The sequence below is a fragment of the Podarcis filfolensis genome, assembly GCF_964270895.1.
Source record: "Podarcis filfolensis genome assembly, chromosome: 2".
Classification (NCBI taxonomy): domain Eukaryota; kingdom Metazoa; phylum Chordata; class Lepidosauria; order Squamata; family Lacertidae; genus Podarcis; species Podarcis filfolensis.
The window spans coordinates 56,219,477-56,235,781 of record NC_139605.1 but is presented as its reverse complement, the minus strand read 5'-3'; the positions used below and the strand labels follow the sequence as shown (position 1 = coordinate 56,235,781).

Here is a 16,305-nt window from a genome sequence, read left to right as displayed (position 1 = left end):
GTTTGCTTTGTGCTCCAGCGTATAAGAGATCCCAGCCTCAAACAGAGACTACTTGTACATTAAGGCACAATCTAAATACCAATTTCCTCCAGATTAGCCCGAATTCCCTGGGAACACTTTGTGCCAGGGAAGGGGAAGATTTTTCCATAGTAACCAGCCTGTGAGAGCAAGGTCTTGATAGGGCCTAATTTCCCCTTGGCTGCCCTGGGTGTCTCTGTCATGTGCTTTCCTGCTTTACAAACCAGGACCAAAGTTCTCCCTTGGGTCTAGTTTAATTTCCCCCCTCCTGATTGTCTAGTCCTTTATTCTGTTTATCAGTTTTAAGTAGGTAACTACAAGACAGAACTAAGCGCAGCCAAACAGCTGTGTATGGATTTGTGTATGATAGGAGTATAGTACAAATACGTTGTTAGACATATATAGCAGGGTTGATGTCGCTTGTACAAGTTGTCTGATCTGGTGTTTTGTCAAAATAACTGCAGTTCTGCTTTGTGGAGCCCTTGCAAGGGAGCCAGACACACAATGCAGGCATTCCACTTGTCAGATAAACCCTGTAATAAAGGCAACATTTGGAATTTGTGTAGTTTGGTTTTGTTATTTGGCCAATGTGGTCTGCGTTTTTGATGACTGGCCCCTTCCGAGTAATCAAATTTGCTAGGACTGCTGATCCTTCGGTCTAGCTTTGTACTTTCAGCATCCTCTGGCAGAGTGAGGGTAAAATGCCAAGCCAGGGACTTGGCACCATCCCTCATGCCTGAAAAAAGGCATTTATCCTGCTATTGGCCCTGCCACCAAACAGATGGGGATATTGTTATTTGTGCCTAGGTGCCCCTGCTCCTGCTGTCACCCTGAGCACTGTAATGCTCTACCATCACCTACCTGGCTACCTGGGGAGTGGGCTTAAGCTTATTGTAGCAGTTGGCATATAGGCTATTCTCTGTATTCTGTTTTCAGAAGGCACCATATATACTCAAGAGAAAAAGGTGGGTGATGAAAAGTGGGGGTGATGTTCTGGACAGGGGCTTCAAATGCCTATCCTATGTATTAGCACTTGAAATTCCTTGAAGTCAATTTGGCCGGGTGTTTTTCCCAGGTGTTAGTATTTAGATTCCCTTAAGCGCTCTTCAGATACTACTCTGTGAAGGAAGGAAGCATTGTGAAAGTGGCTACAGGGTTGCATGTTTAGCCCCATCCCTAAAGTTTTGTGGTTTCTCCCGCCATGCTGAGCCATAAACTTCTGAAGTGGGGAGCCTGTTTGGCATGTGAGGCTTCCCATGTGACCTAGAACCCCACGGTCCAAGGGCAGGCTCCCCCCACTTCTGATGTTTATCCCCTGGGATAGGAGGAGCTGTGTCACACAGGAGGCAGGGCTAAACACACAACCTTTAGAAGACACCTTTAGCGTATCTTCACCCTTTGTGCAAGTTATACCTGCGGAACTGGGAGGCTCCATATTTGTTCCTGATTTTTCTCATGGGGGCAAGAGGCCCACCAAACTGTTTAGAAGGATGCAGACCCTTCAGTGAATTAAAGTGAGCTATTCTCAAGTGCGATTTTGACAAAGGGTAGAGAAACGATGGTATCTTCGCCATCGGGTCCTCCAGTTGGAAATCTTTTCCAGATTTGTTCAGGATGCAAACTTTGTTGTTTGAACACTCTTTGCCCTCTGAAATGCTGCTCTGGAAACAGCCTCTGCTTGCTCTATGGGTCTCTTAAAAGACTCCTAATCAAATGGGCTCTGTATCTATTTAAAGCTCTCCTAAAGGTGGGGGCTTGCTTCCCTTCCAATCAGAATGGTTTTCTCGGTCTGAAGCCATATTCGTAGAAAACTCTTAAATTACCCTTGGCAATTACATTAAGTGCTTTGGTAGTAAAGAACAGCTGTGGGGAACATATCCCCCTGCCCCCCCCGTCTCTGCACAGGAGCATATTCTCAGGGTCAGTGATGAAGGCAAGCAAGCGAGATGTCCACTCCAGGTAGTAACATTCACAAGGTTGCATTAGTTGCTGATTCAAAGCCTCCCAGTCCTGGTTGTGCAAGAGTTTCCCCTAAATTGGGGATAGACGTGTCTATGGAGTCCCCCTGCACATACCATTTTTTCCTTAGAAGTTTCCAAGTAGCATCTAACCCAGCTGCCATCTGAAGCTGCCTGGTATGGCTGTTTGTTTGTTTTAAAATGAAGAAGCTCCAAGGTTCAGGATGGAAAGAAGAATCTTTGCTGTCCAAGATTTGCAGGGTTACCTAGGCCTCTGATGCTGCTGGAGGGACAGTGATGGTGGATGTAAAGTAAGAAAGAGCCAGTTCTATGATAACAGCATTCTCACAGCTGTCTCTGCTGGTTGGCAGCATTTTCCTATCAGGGTACCCCACCCACCTCCCACCCAGAGTTCTGTCCCAGAGCATCATGAAGGGAGGCCAGCATTCATCAGCTGGGAAGACCTAGCATCAGTCAAACTTGGGAGAATGGGTCTGGTTTGTGACTGAGCTGGTTCGAGGCATTGTGGGGAGGGGTGGAGAGAAGGGGGAGCTGGCAGGGCTCCCACGCAACCCAGGCTAACTTTGGAGAAGGAGGATGGGTCACCAAAGCAATTATAGTTCAAATCCAGGTTAGACAAACAGGGAGGTGGGAAGTTGTGGAGTCAGCTGAGTGTGAAACCTCTCACTCCCACTCATGCCATGGGGGGGGAGGGAAGGCCTTTTGTGTTGAGCATGAGAGAAGCGAGCAGGAGGAATGGAGCTAAATGAAAAGGGGAGAGGGGAAATGAGTCTCCTGTTGGCGAAGAGGGTGGAGGGGAGGCTGCTTATCTCATTCCCATCCTTCCGGCTCCCCCCCCCCCACATGACCGTTCGCCCAATCCTGCAAAGGCAGAGCCCCGTCTGCTGAAAGGGGGACTGGCCCCTGCTGAAAGGGGGACTGGCCCCTATTGTAAGTCGGGGCAGAGAGAGCACGGGAAAGGAGCAGTATGGCTGGGACAATGGTGATTGGGGGAGAGGGGCTCTGGGGGGGAGGGGCAGCGGTCGCGGGCTTCCTGACATGTTCATTTTGGAATCTGTCAAAACAGTCACTCTGGGCGCTGAGAGTGACCACTCAATCGAGGGCCCCCACAGAGAGAGAAGGGGCGGGGTGGGATGTGGTGCCGGGGGAGAGAGGGAGAGCTAAGCAGAGAAGTCATGCATCAGTGTCCGCCAGGATCCTTTCTCCTGTCCAGGACTGGCAGGAGAGGGGCTTTGATGACATCATTGCTCCGCAGAACAAGAGGCAAAGGAGGGGGTGCTGGACAAAGGGGCTTGTGAGCTGGGCTCAGAGGATCCCCAGGAAGGTGGCAGGTGGGGGGGGGGAGCACGCATTGTGACTGCATTTCCCCTCAAACTGTAGTCCATACTTTTAGCGATTTCTACCTAGTCCTTAGAAATCCCACTCATTCTTTCTCTGTCTCGGTCTTAAGCAGTCGGCTTGCCGCCAACACCCTGTGAGCACCAGCCCCAAATATATCGCTTCCTCCGCCCAAATCAACATTTATAGAATCTGCATACAGTCACTGGCTTTTGTACACCTGGCATCCTATGTTCAACCAGTCACAAAATGTTTCTAGCACAAGCTAAAATCCCCCTAAAATTGGAGTGTTTCCCCACAGAGTCAGTAGTGGTCAGGGATGAAACAGGAGAATCTTCCTCTGAGCCCCTGCCCCACTTTTAATGGTTTTTGGTAAATTTGGTGTTCTAGAGGTTCCCAAATAAAATTGCAAGTTTTTCAGAAATCTTGAAGCTGTGTGCATATTGTGGGGGAGGGAGAGTTGGATCTTTCTTTGGGAGGAACTGAAATTTAGGGGGAAATTGAAGGGTATGTGATACTTTAATATTGAGCCTAACCACCAAGGATCAAGGGTGCAATACAGTACACACTTACCTGGGAGTAAATCCCATTGAACTCATTGGGACTTACTTCTGAGTAGACATGAATAGGACTGTGGTGTAAGGATGTAAAATATATTGTATATACCTTGCTATGTAAAATACTGCTGTTTGGTACATATATGAAATGCCTTGGCAATAACAGTATTATCTATAGGTTACAGCTCTCATTGGCAGTTGTTGCACCCCAAGTACAGTATATCTTTTTGTCAGTTGGGAAAATAGGAAAAGTTGTTAATGGATGACATCAACATTTGAGCAAATGAAAAATAGATTTTATTTGTGGAATTTCGACCAATATCTAGACGTTATCATGCAGAAACGGAACTAACTCATATTTCTAGAGAACACAAACACCCATAACATGCAGTTTGAGGACTAGCAATATATTTGGACAGACACATTCTGCAATTTCCAGAATACTGAAGAAGTTAATGTTATTTCATTATCATACACAATTGTTTGCACATTTACCTGGGAGTAAGTCCCTTTGAACTTACTTGTGACGGAATAAATATGTACAGGGCTGTGTTAAAAGAGTAATAGTCACTGTAGATAAAAAGTTGTCCTTATTTATTAGTTTCCATCCTAGTTCATAACGTATCATTGATGACAACTTAACTTCATCTCTCTAAGCAGAATCAATGTCTGAAAGATCCATATTCTGACCTTACTTTAATAATAATATAATAATAATTTTTATTTATACCCCGCCCTCCCCAGCCAAGGCTGGGCTCAGAGCGGCTTACAAGCAATAATAAAAACAAGTTAAATGATTACAACTTAAAATCAAAATTAAAAAATACAACATTAAAATACTGAAACATTAAAATATTAAAATGTAGCCTCATCGCAGAAGGAGAAGGAAAAGAAAAAAGAAAGAGAGGGAGGGAATCAAATTGGCTGCAAGCCAAAGGCCAGGCGGAACAACTCTGTCTTACAGGCCCTGCCGAAAGAAATCAGATCCCGCAGGGCCCTGCTCTCATGAGGCAGAGCGTTCCACCAGGCCGGAGCCAGAGTTGAAAAGGCCCTGGCTCTGGTTGAAGCCAATCTAACTTCCTTAGGGCCCGGGACCACAAGGGTGTTGCTATTTATGGACCTTGAGGCTCTCCGTGGGGCATACCAGGAGAGGCGGTCCCATAGGTACGAGGGTCCTAGGCCGTGAAGGACTTTAAAGGTCAAAAGCAGCACCTTAAATCTGATCCTGTACTCCACCGGGAGCCAGTGCAGCTTGAAAAGCACTGGGTGAATATGCTCCCATGGCAGAGACCCCGTGAGGAGTCTCGCTGCAGCATTCTGCACCCGCTGGAGTTTCTGGGACAGCTTCAAGGGCAGCCCCGCGTAGAGCGAATTACAGTAGTCAAGCCTGGAGATGACCGTCGCATGGATCACTGTGGCCAGGCCGGGGCGGGAAAGGTAAGGGACCAACTGCTTGATGCGGCGAAGGTGGAAAAATGTCGCCTTGGCTGTTGCTGTAACTTGCGCCTCCATGGAAAGGGAGGCGTCAAGGATTACACCCAAACTCTTAACGGAAGGCAGTGGCGTAGCGTGGGTTGTCAGCACCCGGGGCAAGGCAAGTAATTTACGCCCCCTAACCCGTGGATTTGTGCCCCCTAACCCGTGGATTTGCGCCCCCTAACCCATTGATTTGCCCTAACCCCAGATGTTGCGCCCGGTGCGGTCCGCCCCCCCTGCACCCCCCACGCTACGCCACTGACGGAAGGCAATGGCACTACCGTATTTTTTGCACCATAGGATGCACCGGACAATAGGACACACCTTGTTTTAGAGTGGGGAGAACAAGAAAAAAAATTCTCCCCCTCTCTGCCCAGCACCCCTTCAGCGAAGCGGCAGGAGGCGCTGCGCAGAGAGGGGGAGAATTTCCCCCCTCTTGTTTTCCCGCTCTAAAACAAGGTGCCGTTTAAGGTGCGTTCAGGTGGCTACCTTGGAAGCCTGGAGAGCTCCAGCCATAGCCGCCCGTCACCTCTCCAGCCGGGAGAGGGTCGCGGGGGGCTTCTTTAGCCCCGCGCGCGCTCTCCCGGCTGGAGAGGTGACGCGCGGCTATAGAGGCTCCTGCCATAGCCGCACGTCACCTCTCCAGCCGGGAGAGGGTCGCGGGGCTATGGCGTCTTCGCTCCATAGGACGCACACACATTTCCCCTTCATTTTTGAAGGGGGAAAAGTGCGTCCTATAGAGCGAAAAATACGGTAATTGGGCCCCCGTAAGAGAAGGGAGTTGGTCCTTCATCCCCATGCCATCCCGACCCAGCCATAGGACCTCTGTCTTCGAAGGATTTAGTTTCAATCGGCTCCCATGAAACCATCCAGCCACAACTTCCAAACATCTGGTCAGTGTGTTCGGGGCCGAGTCGGTGTGGCCATCCATCAGCAGACAGAGCTGAGTGTCATCAGCATATTGGTGACAGCCCAGCCCAAAGCTCCGGATAATCTGGGCAAGGGGGCGCATAAAGATGTTAAAAAGCATTGGGGAGAGGATTGCGCCCTGCGGCACTCCACACACCAAGGAGTGGCGCGATGACATTTCCCTCCCTAGTGCCACCCTCTGTCCCCGACCAGAGATAAAAGAGCACAACCAGTTACGGGCTATGCCCTGTATCCCAAGTCTGCGAGGCGGTGGTCCAGAAGATCATGATCAACCATGTCAAAGGCTGCTGACAAATCTAAAAGGATCACCAGTCCTGACCCGCCTCGATCCAGCTGTCTACGGAGATCGTCTGTTAGGGCAACCAGAGCTGTCTCGGTCCCAAAACCAGGACGGAAACCGGACTGAAATGGATCTAAAGCCAATGTTTCCTCCAGAAACCTACCAAGCTGTTCAGCAACCGCTCTCTCAATTACTTTGAGTGTCATATTCAGAAAACAGAAAAATTGCAGGAATTGAGGCGAAAAGCTCAACACAGTTTTGCTGCTAGTTCTGTGTGTATTTCCACATACAAACAGCAGTTTATTTCCCAATGTAGAAGATACAGAAATCTGAAGCAGGAAACGTCAGATACTTTGTTGTGCAAATGCCTCGCCACCATGTTGCAGAAGCGATGGGCTCCATAGGTTCCCAGATTGCCCTCCTGCATCAAATACCTGATCACGTTCTGTTTTGTGAAGCATTTGAGAGTTTGAACTTACAGTGTTGCTTCTTTAGTAATTCAGTCGAAAGTGGCACCACTCCTTTAAAATCTTGGATCTAATAATTCTGCCTGTGTAACAATTTTAAAACACAGGTTTGAGAAGTGTTTCACTTTTCATGTTGAAGGTGAAAAAATTCCACATAGAGCTCCCCTGCCCAAATCACTAATATTTCTAGTTGAGGCCAGGGGTTGAGGCAAAGTCCAATTTCCCCTCCCCCCCTTACTCCAGACCTTCCCATTTCTGCTCCAGAGCAAGCTGCTCTCCTGTTGATCAGGTCTGCTTAGTGCACAGACACTCCCAAATTGGATCAGCTTCCAAGTGCTAGCCCACTATGGGAACATTGACAATCCGCCTGTAAGGGGCTCGACCGACTTGTGTTCTGAGAACAAGTGAGACAGCAAAAGTTATGGGCATACTGGCAACTCTCTGTTTCCACGGGGGGGTTGAATTCCTGGTGCCTGTGTACATCGGCAGAGCGAGCATAAGCCTGCCCCACCCTGTTGTGCCCCATTGTGCCCCATTTCCAGGCCACTTCCGGGTCTGCGGCGATGAGTGTGCGCACGGTCACACATCAATCGGACGCACGTAAAATGGTTGCTGCCATGTATATGCAGAGTACTTTCCTCTCCCAAATGAAAAAACCAATCCTGTTCCATGTGGGAAAGGTTGATGAAGCTTCCAGGTCAGAGGATGGAGAATTCAGGCAGCCTTGAGCTCTGGCATTTGCCCTTTGGGTGCCCTTGGGGTGGCACAGTTGGTGGCTGGTTGTTCTTGTGCACAGGACAACCAGAAGCCTGTGAGACCAACCCATTCAACCATCTCCTAGAGGGTCACTCTTCTCATGCTCCAACACTTTCAAGCAAGCCTTCTGGTGGTCCAGGGAGGAAATGGGGGTTATATGTTGGTGTCTTCTAGCATCTGTCTGGGGTAAAGGGAGTCCCTACTTATCCCATATTCCACAGCATTTGAGTTACGGCTGTTAAACATGCGCTGTTTCTAAAGTGAGCTCACACTGTCATTTGCACTGACCCTCTTTTTGCGTTGGACAGAGACGCCTGACAGCCACATGCTGGAGACGGAGGAGGAGCACCTGCTACTGGACCCGGGGAGTCTGCTGAAGCTCTACTGCAGCACCAACCACAGCCTTGCGATCATATGGTATAAGGAAGCCAAGCAGCTTTTCCCAAGCGGGCGCATCCACATGCGGCAGAGCATGCTGGAGATTGTGGAAGCCACCTATGAAGATTCGGGCCTGTACTCCTGCCGAGCGCAGAGCACCGGGGAAAGCCTGCGCAACTTCACCATCTCTGTTGTGGGTAAGAGATGTTCCGGCCTCTCTTCAGAATGGTGGCAACCCTTTTTTTTTGGTTTGAGGGAAGGCCGTATGGCACATGTTTGCTCAGTAATGTTCTGCTCCTCAGGGCAAAGACCTCTCCTCCTAGTCCAATGTGGAATGGAAAAATGAGAAGCGGTGTCAGTGGAGGAAGGTCTTAAGAGCTGAGGAAACAGCTCTATGACATTCTTGCCATGTCAGCACCCCAAGGGGAGAAGAGGTCCCTTTTTAAGAGTAAGAAGGGGACGGAAGTGTTAGGGACACCCAGAAACAACCCAAACGGCTAGCAAAGACTAGTGCGTAAGAGAAGTAAGCAGCAAACAGAGGTGGGTTTTAAAAAATAAAATAAAAAGGGCAAAAAGTCTTAGGGGACCACTTGGAAACATTTCTGGGGCTTGACATGATCCACAACTCGCAGGTCAGCCACCCTTGGTTCATAGTGACTGGCAGTGGGTCTCCAGAGTCCTTCCTCGCCTAACTTGGAGATGCCAGAGAACCAGGGACCTTTGGCATTCAAAGCATCTGCTCTGCTACAGCTCCTAGTCAACACAGACTTTGCCACACGTGCCTCGCATGTCCCCTGGTCAAAGGAACAAGAATTTATTTAACTTGGCGCTCCTCCTAAAGGACACTACAATATGAGCCTTGGTTTTCACAATGAAACTAGACGGTTGCCTGGAACAGCTGGTAGATCTCAGATTACACCCCTTCTGTGAAGGTTGCGCGAGCTGCTTAATCACTTCCGGGCCTGTTCAAGGTTTTGTCTTCAACATGTAATGCCCCAAATGACTTTGGTTTAAAAAAACAAAACAAAAACAAACCCTGATAGATTGCCTCCTCCTTTGTACTCTGCCCTGGGATTTAAGATCAGCAGGAGAGGCCCCACTGGTGGTCTGCTGACACCCTCAGAGGTCCAGGGGACAGTGTCACATGAGAAGGCCTTTTTTGTGGTGGCCCCCAAACTCTCTGCCTCCTGATGTACTCCTGATATCAACGCTGGGGTTTTGTGCAGGCTTTTGGAAATGTGCACGGTGATTACTTTCTGTATATGCTTTTATTGTTTGGTGGTTGCTTTAATTTTTTGCTATTGATTGCATTTTACTGTTCGTATTGCGTTGTCCACCTGCCCAGGGACCTTTGGTGAAGGGCGCGTAATTAAATGTACTAAATAAAGAATAAGCAAACAAATGAGCTAGAACTGTAGCAGCCAGCAGTGTTTCTCCTCCTCTCCCCCCCAGTCACCTTTGAACACACTCCAGTTAGCATTTTACCTGCTACTCTACACTCCTGCTAAGAAAATGCTGGTCCACTGTAGCCAGGTGCTCCCTTGATAACTGCCACTTGTTCAGTGCCCTATGGTTATTTAAGAAGCAAGACTACAAAGAATTACCATTTTGTTTTCAGATTCATTGGCATCTGGTGATGACGACGAAGACAGCGGTGTGGAGAGTGCCCATGCCGATTCCCTTGAGGAGCCCATACATACCCGGCGAGGTCAGTATGCCTCCTTGGCTGTGCTTCACTCAGTTCTGGGTGCTGCTGCATGCTGGGAGAGGGAACTGGGTGAAGAAGGGGTGCTTAGTAAGTACATGGACTCACGGTGGCCAGACATCTTCCTTTCTTACTTGCCAAGCCTCCTCTGCTGTCGATGTGTCCCAAAATTGTTTGATAGCAGTTGCCTGCAAACTAGGGAGCTCTGCTTGAGCTTGGCGCATATCCCAAAGCGCACTCATTTCTCGTGGAACGTTGAGGTTCCTCAGTGGAAGGGTTGCCGTTGTGCATTTTGGCACATCCCTAGGTCCCTAGGAGACACCTGCTCTCCCCTTGAACTCTCCCATATCCCATTGGCGTATCCTTTCTCTGAGAGCAATCCAGGGTTTGCTGCCACCATCAGGTAGAGCACAGACCTTTGTCCCTAAAGTGTGAGCCTCCCCTGAGCCTGAATTAAAAGCTGGAGCTAATAGTGTGATGCCTTTTTCAGCACCTTACTGGACACACCCTCACCGAATGGACAAGAAGCTGTATGCAGTCCCGGCAGGGAACACAGTCAAGTTCCGCTGCCCAGCCTCTGGGAGCCCCAACCCGACAATCCGCTGGCTGAAGAATGGGAGGGAATTCCGAGGGGAGCACCGGATTGGAGGGATCAGGGTAAGTGCCCAGCCCCTTAGAGATTTGCCATCTCTCCCCTTGCCCTCCTTTCCCTTTTCATCCACCTGGCTGGGACCGCAGCTGCCTTGCCCACCAGGTTTTTATGAGTTAGGATTTGAGGGGTATGTGTGTGTGTGTGTGTGAGAGAGAGAGAGAGGCACAAGGGAATATGCTATAAGGAATCCGCAATATTGCACAAGCCACTCAGCAGAGAACCAAGGGTCACCTCTGTGAGTTTGGGGAATTCAGCCTGCTGTCCAAAGACTCCAGGACCCTCTTCAGGACTTGCTGTGCCCCTGATCCCCTTTTGCTCTGGCTGCCCTAGCCTTGCCAGATCAATATATTACTTTGCAAAAGTTTGCTTCCATCAAAAGGGCAACTGCTAGACATTTCCACCTCTTTTGCCTGCATTTCTCCTCTTTCTGCTCCCTAGCTCGATTCAGTGCATTGTTAAAAAAGGTCAGCCTATGGACATGCCCCATTCCTTAACAATGGAGCATGAACACATAATGCAAACACCATTGTTAAAATATCTACACCGGCTGCCCATTTGCTACTGAGCCAGGTTCAAGGTTGACTGGTATTAATCTACAAAGCCCTGAAGAACGTAGGTCCAGGGCACCTTAGGGGCTGCTGGAACCCTTGTATGCCAGCACAATCACTGAGATAAGCTGCAGGAGTTTTATTAGTTGTCCCTTGCACTGGCAAGGCTCATTTGACACCAACATGAAAAAGAGCCTTTAGTGTCATCAGCCCAGGCCTGTGGAGTGTTCTGCCAACAGATTCAGCAGGCAGCTTCTGCCTCGACCTTTAAACACCTGTGGGAAACTTTTCTATTCTGCCATGATTATGCAGGCAATTCAGAATACAGTCGTACCTTAGAAGTCAAACAGAATCTGTTCCAAAAGTCCGTTTGACTTCCAAAATGTCCAGAAACCAAAGTGCGGCTTCTAATTGGCTGCAGGAAGTTCCTGCAGCCGATCGGAAGCCCTGTCGGACATTTGGGTCTCAAAGAACATTCACAAACTGGAACATTCATTTGGGAGCCAAAACGTCCGAGTACCAAGGTGTTCAGAATCCAAGGTATGACTGTACATCTTTTCACAACAGTTAGCTGATGGTCTCTGTTTTTTAAATTGTTACATGTTTTTTAATATATAGATACTAAACAGCTTTGATATGTTACTACGATACACCAGTATATAAATAGTTTTGTAAATGAAGAAATATTTGCTGGCCTTAGTATATAGCTCAAAGGATTTGTGTCTAAAACAAGGGACTTTTGTTCCCTTTTCTTGTGAGGAATCCTATTCGGAATAAGGGAATTTCCCTTTAAAAAAGGGAAACGTTGACAGCTATGGCCCTGATGGACAGCCCTTTTAAAAGAAGGTGATAATCTTGGCTTCTGCCTTTTCCTCTTTCCACCCAGCTAAGGCATCAACACTGGAGCTTGGTCATGGAGAGTGTGGTGCCTTCGGACCGAGGCAACTACACTTGCCTGGTGGAGAACAAGTTTGGCAGCATCCGCTACAGCTACTTCCTGGACGTGCTAGGTGAGGTGGCCTTCTCCCTGCCATACTGCTCCAAATCTAGATATGTGACCCTCCCCCACCTCCATAGCAACATGTGAAAAAAAGACAAGGAAAGTGGGCTGCCCCCCCACTCCCCCACCTTCAGCCCGAAAAGCTCCTTACTCCTTTGCCAATGAGTGCTTCTGAGTCTGTGTGGGACGCCAGACCCCAGTTCCCTGGCAGCTTGCCAGGTTCCTGTGGGAAGGAACAAGGTTCGCCACCCTGACCCCAGGCACCCCCAAAGAGAAGGAAAATGCCCCGAACCCGCTTTTGACTTCAAAGGGAGTTGGAGATCTCCCAGGCCATAAAGTCAGATGAAATTAATTAGCCCTGCCTAGATCTATAGGACTAGCTCTAAGCCTTTTGCTCCCTTATCTCTCAGCCCCTCATTATCTGTCTTCTCTGGGCTTACTTGTAATCACCGGAAAGAGGCTCTGGAGCCAGTCATGGGTGGGAGTTCAGCCCATGGCATTAAGTAATATCAGATCTGCTGGGCTGGAAGGAGATGGCGGGCAGTGGGGGGGTGGGGGGGTGGGAGAGAGACATTCAGATCCCACCAGGCCTTTAGGCGGGACTGCATATACTGCTGTACTAGGGAGCTTTGAGAAGAAAGTGCTGTGCTTTTGATAGATGGGGTAACTCCCTGACAGTTGGCTGCGCCTCTGCACTCCCGGATGGCTGTGATAGCACTATCAGCTCCGTGTGCAGTGATTTATGTGCTGTAGAGCATGACCTTAGCTCCTCTGGGGGGACCTGGCAGTCTTCAGCTGTGCTGGACAACAACTTTCCCTGCTCTCTTCCTGGCAGAGAGATCTCCGCACAGGCCTATCTTGCAAGCCGGGCTGCCGGCCAACACCACCGCAGTGGTGGGCAGCGACGTTGAGTTCTTCTGCAAGGTTTACAGCGACGCCCAGCCCCACATACAGTGGCTCAAGCACATTGAAGTGAATGGCAGCAGCTACGGCCCAGATGGAGTCCCCTATGTGCAAGTGCTTAAGGTAACCAGAGCCCCCCTTTATTTTTTGCAGAGATTTCCATTGCCAGAAAGGTCGCTTTCCCCCCACACTTTTAGGCAAACAACAGAGGTTACGGAGTGGGGGGGAGCAGGGGCTGGATAGGAAGTGGCACCTTTTAGTGGGCTAGATTTAGACCAGGGCCCCTAGTTGCTGATCCTCATCTGTGGAGCCAAGGGCATATATAGCCTATTACCCATATTAAGAATTGCACATTTTGCAATATGCGCCTAAGCTAACATTTTCAAACCAAAAGTTTATCTTAAAAGAAGGCTTTTACAAGAGTGATTGCTGTGTTTATTTGCAAAGAAAGAGAGGAGGTCCAAGACTCGCTGAGATGCTACTTTCAATAGCACCAACTCTGTAAGCTTGGAGCATAGCTTTCCAAACCTTTCATGTTAGTGACACACTTTTTAGACATGCATCATTATGTGACAAAGTAATTCAGTTTTACTAGCAAACCAGAAATTAAACTAACCCCTTTCCAGCCCCAGAAGGAACATGGGGAGTGTTTGCACATCACACCTACACTCTGCAGTCGAGTGTCGTGACACACAGTTTGGAAAGATGTGGCTTAGAGTATATGTCCAGAAAACAAGCAAACACAAAGAGCTGCATCATCAGTCTAGCACTGTCCCAGTTGGGTTGCTTATTCTCACAGCAGAATTGCTGTGTCTCAAGCCCAGAGGCTTCATACATGATTTTCTGTAGAAGAGTCGCTTGGAAGCAATAAAACTTAGCAATGGCTGTGGTGCACTTATTTAGGGCATCCTCACCAGAGATTGGGGTACATGACCATTAATCAGGCATTTATGAGATAAAGATGCACCCTTGAAAGATATATTGGCAGCAAGCAAGATGTTCCCCTTCCATTGAGAAGCTTGAATAACCTTTTTGTGTCAACGAGAACTAATGTTTTTCTCCCTGCCTCCCACTGGCAACTTATTTTGGCAGACTGCAGATATTAACAGCTCGGAGGTGGAAGTGCTGTACCTGCGCAATGTCTCCATGGAAGATGCTGGGGAATATACCTGCCTGGCAGGGAATTCCATTGGCCTGTCATACCAGTCAGCTTGGCTCACTGTGCTTCCAGGTGAGAAAGGACGGTGGATGATTGGATGGGGGGAAAGATGGATAATGGTAGTAGGGTATTCCTTTGCAGAGCTAGAAGCAGAGATTACCTTTCCTAATGGAGACGCTTGGGGGTGGGGACTATACTGTGCATGTCGTACCCCTGTAGAATATCCAATGAGATGAATGTGCTAAAGAGAGAGACAGAGAGATAAATGGCTGAAAACAAATTGCAAGACACACTGCCCCACTTGAGCATTAAGTTGCCAATCAATCAGTCAACATGACAGATCTATTCACTGTAGAATTATACAGAACAATCTACTGTTGTCTTTTGTCAATATATCAATCACAATATGACAGCTTCAGTCCATCAAAAGAGATGCTGCACTTCTCAGTGTATAAATCCTGAAAAGACAGACTGGATTTTGGACCCACTTTGTACAAGGAAGAATCCAGCCACTTTTAAGTCCCTTGATTTGAATGGAGAATTAGGACAGGCAGGTGAAAAATCAGACAGGGCCCTTGCAGCTTGAATAGTTGTGTAGACCAACACTCCTACATAGCTATTAAGGATGCAGGTAATATAAATGGGTGGAGACTAGGTGCTGTTTTTTAATACCTACAAATTAGGCATATTCCACTGATTAAAAACAAAAAGGCCTAAGTACATCTTAAGGGGTGGGGTGGGGTAGGGAATTGTAATGAAATGAATTCTGCCTAGCCTTTGAATGGCTAGAGCTTGAAAACAGCACATTGTATATGTAATTAAATGTGGAAGAGATACTGCATGAAATTCCAGGAGCTAGGAAATTTCTGTTTAGCAAAAGCTCTAGGTTTTCACTGAAAGGCAACTGCCTTAAAATGGCTATGTGATGGCTCAAGGATAGCTCAAAGATGAGAGTATGATCTAGCCAGAGTTATCTTTTTATGCGCCATTTATGACAGTCAAAGTGATCTAAACATATGTTAGGCTCTCTCATTGAAATCAGTGGGATGCATTTTGTTTATGGTACTGATAGGCTCTGCAGCCAGGTACAGACAGGCTGTTTTTGCAGGCCGATGTACACACCGTGCAGCACAGCCATGTTCCCTCCAGCCCAGCTGGCTACCTGCTGTGGTCAAAGCAGGTTTAACCCCCCTGAAGCACGCTAACTGTGGATTTATTTGCTATTGCAGAAGAAGAAGAAGTGCAAGAGGCAAATGCCCCTGAAATCAAGTATACCGATATAATTATCTACACTTCAGGGTCTTTAGCCATTGCGATGGCTATTGTCATTGTTGTCTTGTGCCGGATGCAAACCCAGCCGAGCAAGCAGCCCTTGGAGCCCATGGCCGTACACAAACTCTCCAAATTCCCGCTCATTCGGCAGGTAGGTACTGAAAGACCCAGAACTAACCTTAAAGTACCCAGTAACCTTAAAGAAGGATCCATTGTGCCACTGCAGTGGTTTTCAAGGGCCCACAATGTTCTCTGCTGGCTCAGACCAAGAGTCATCAATGGACAAAGTGAGGTACTCAGATTCTTGGAGTACAACAAATTATTCAGGGTAGTAAAATCCCAGTCAGACCATGCAGATATCCGAAAACAGCTCTCCCAAGTTCAGCTAAACTGTCAGGGCAGCATCTGGTTGGCTAGATGGACCTTGTTTGCATTGTAGATGGCTCTTATTGGTGTTAGGTGTGCGTGTTCTGCCCTGTCCCCTTGTTTCATTGTGTCCTTTGTGCCCTTGTCTAGTCCGTTCTTGCTCTGGAGTAAAGCAGTGTCTGTGGGGCAATCTACTTGAATGTTGGGTCTTTCTCCACAGTTCTCCTTGGAATCCAGCTCCTCAGGGAAGTCCACCACATCACTGATGCGTGTCACTCGCCTCTCCTCAAGCTGCACACCCATGCTGGCTGGGGTCATGGAAGTGGAGCTGCCTCTGGACTCCAAGTGGGAATTCCCACGAGACAGGTAAGTCTTGTGAAGCACAGCGTAGCTTTCTTCTGCATGTGCCACTGAGGATGCTGGCCAGGCTCTCACATGACTCACACAAGCCCAGTGTCAGAATGGCAAAACCACCTTCTCACCAAACTTGTATCAAAATGTGTGTTTATTAACACAAAGGG

The 16,305-nt window shown here is 48.3% G+C and overlaps 1 protein-coding gene across 1 annotated transcript in view; it reads left to right on the top strand.

Moving 5' to 3' along the window:
* The window catches only part of FGFR4 (fibroblast growth factor receptor 4), a 48,661-nt gene that overhangs the window by 26,853 nt on the left and 5,503 nt on the right, over positions 1-16,305 (top strand). The window contains 8 exon segments of the mRNA XM_083603819.1: positions 8,110-8,376; positions 9,798-9,887; positions 10,375-10,541; positions 11,971-12,094; positions 12,920-13,110; positions 14,080-14,218; positions 15,376-15,569; positions 16,005-16,150. Of these exon segments, the coding sequence (XP_083459945.1) occupies positions 8,110-8,376; positions 9,798-9,887; positions 10,375-10,541; positions 11,971-12,094; positions 12,920-13,110; positions 14,080-14,218; positions 15,376-15,569; positions 16,005-16,150 (1,318 nt within the window).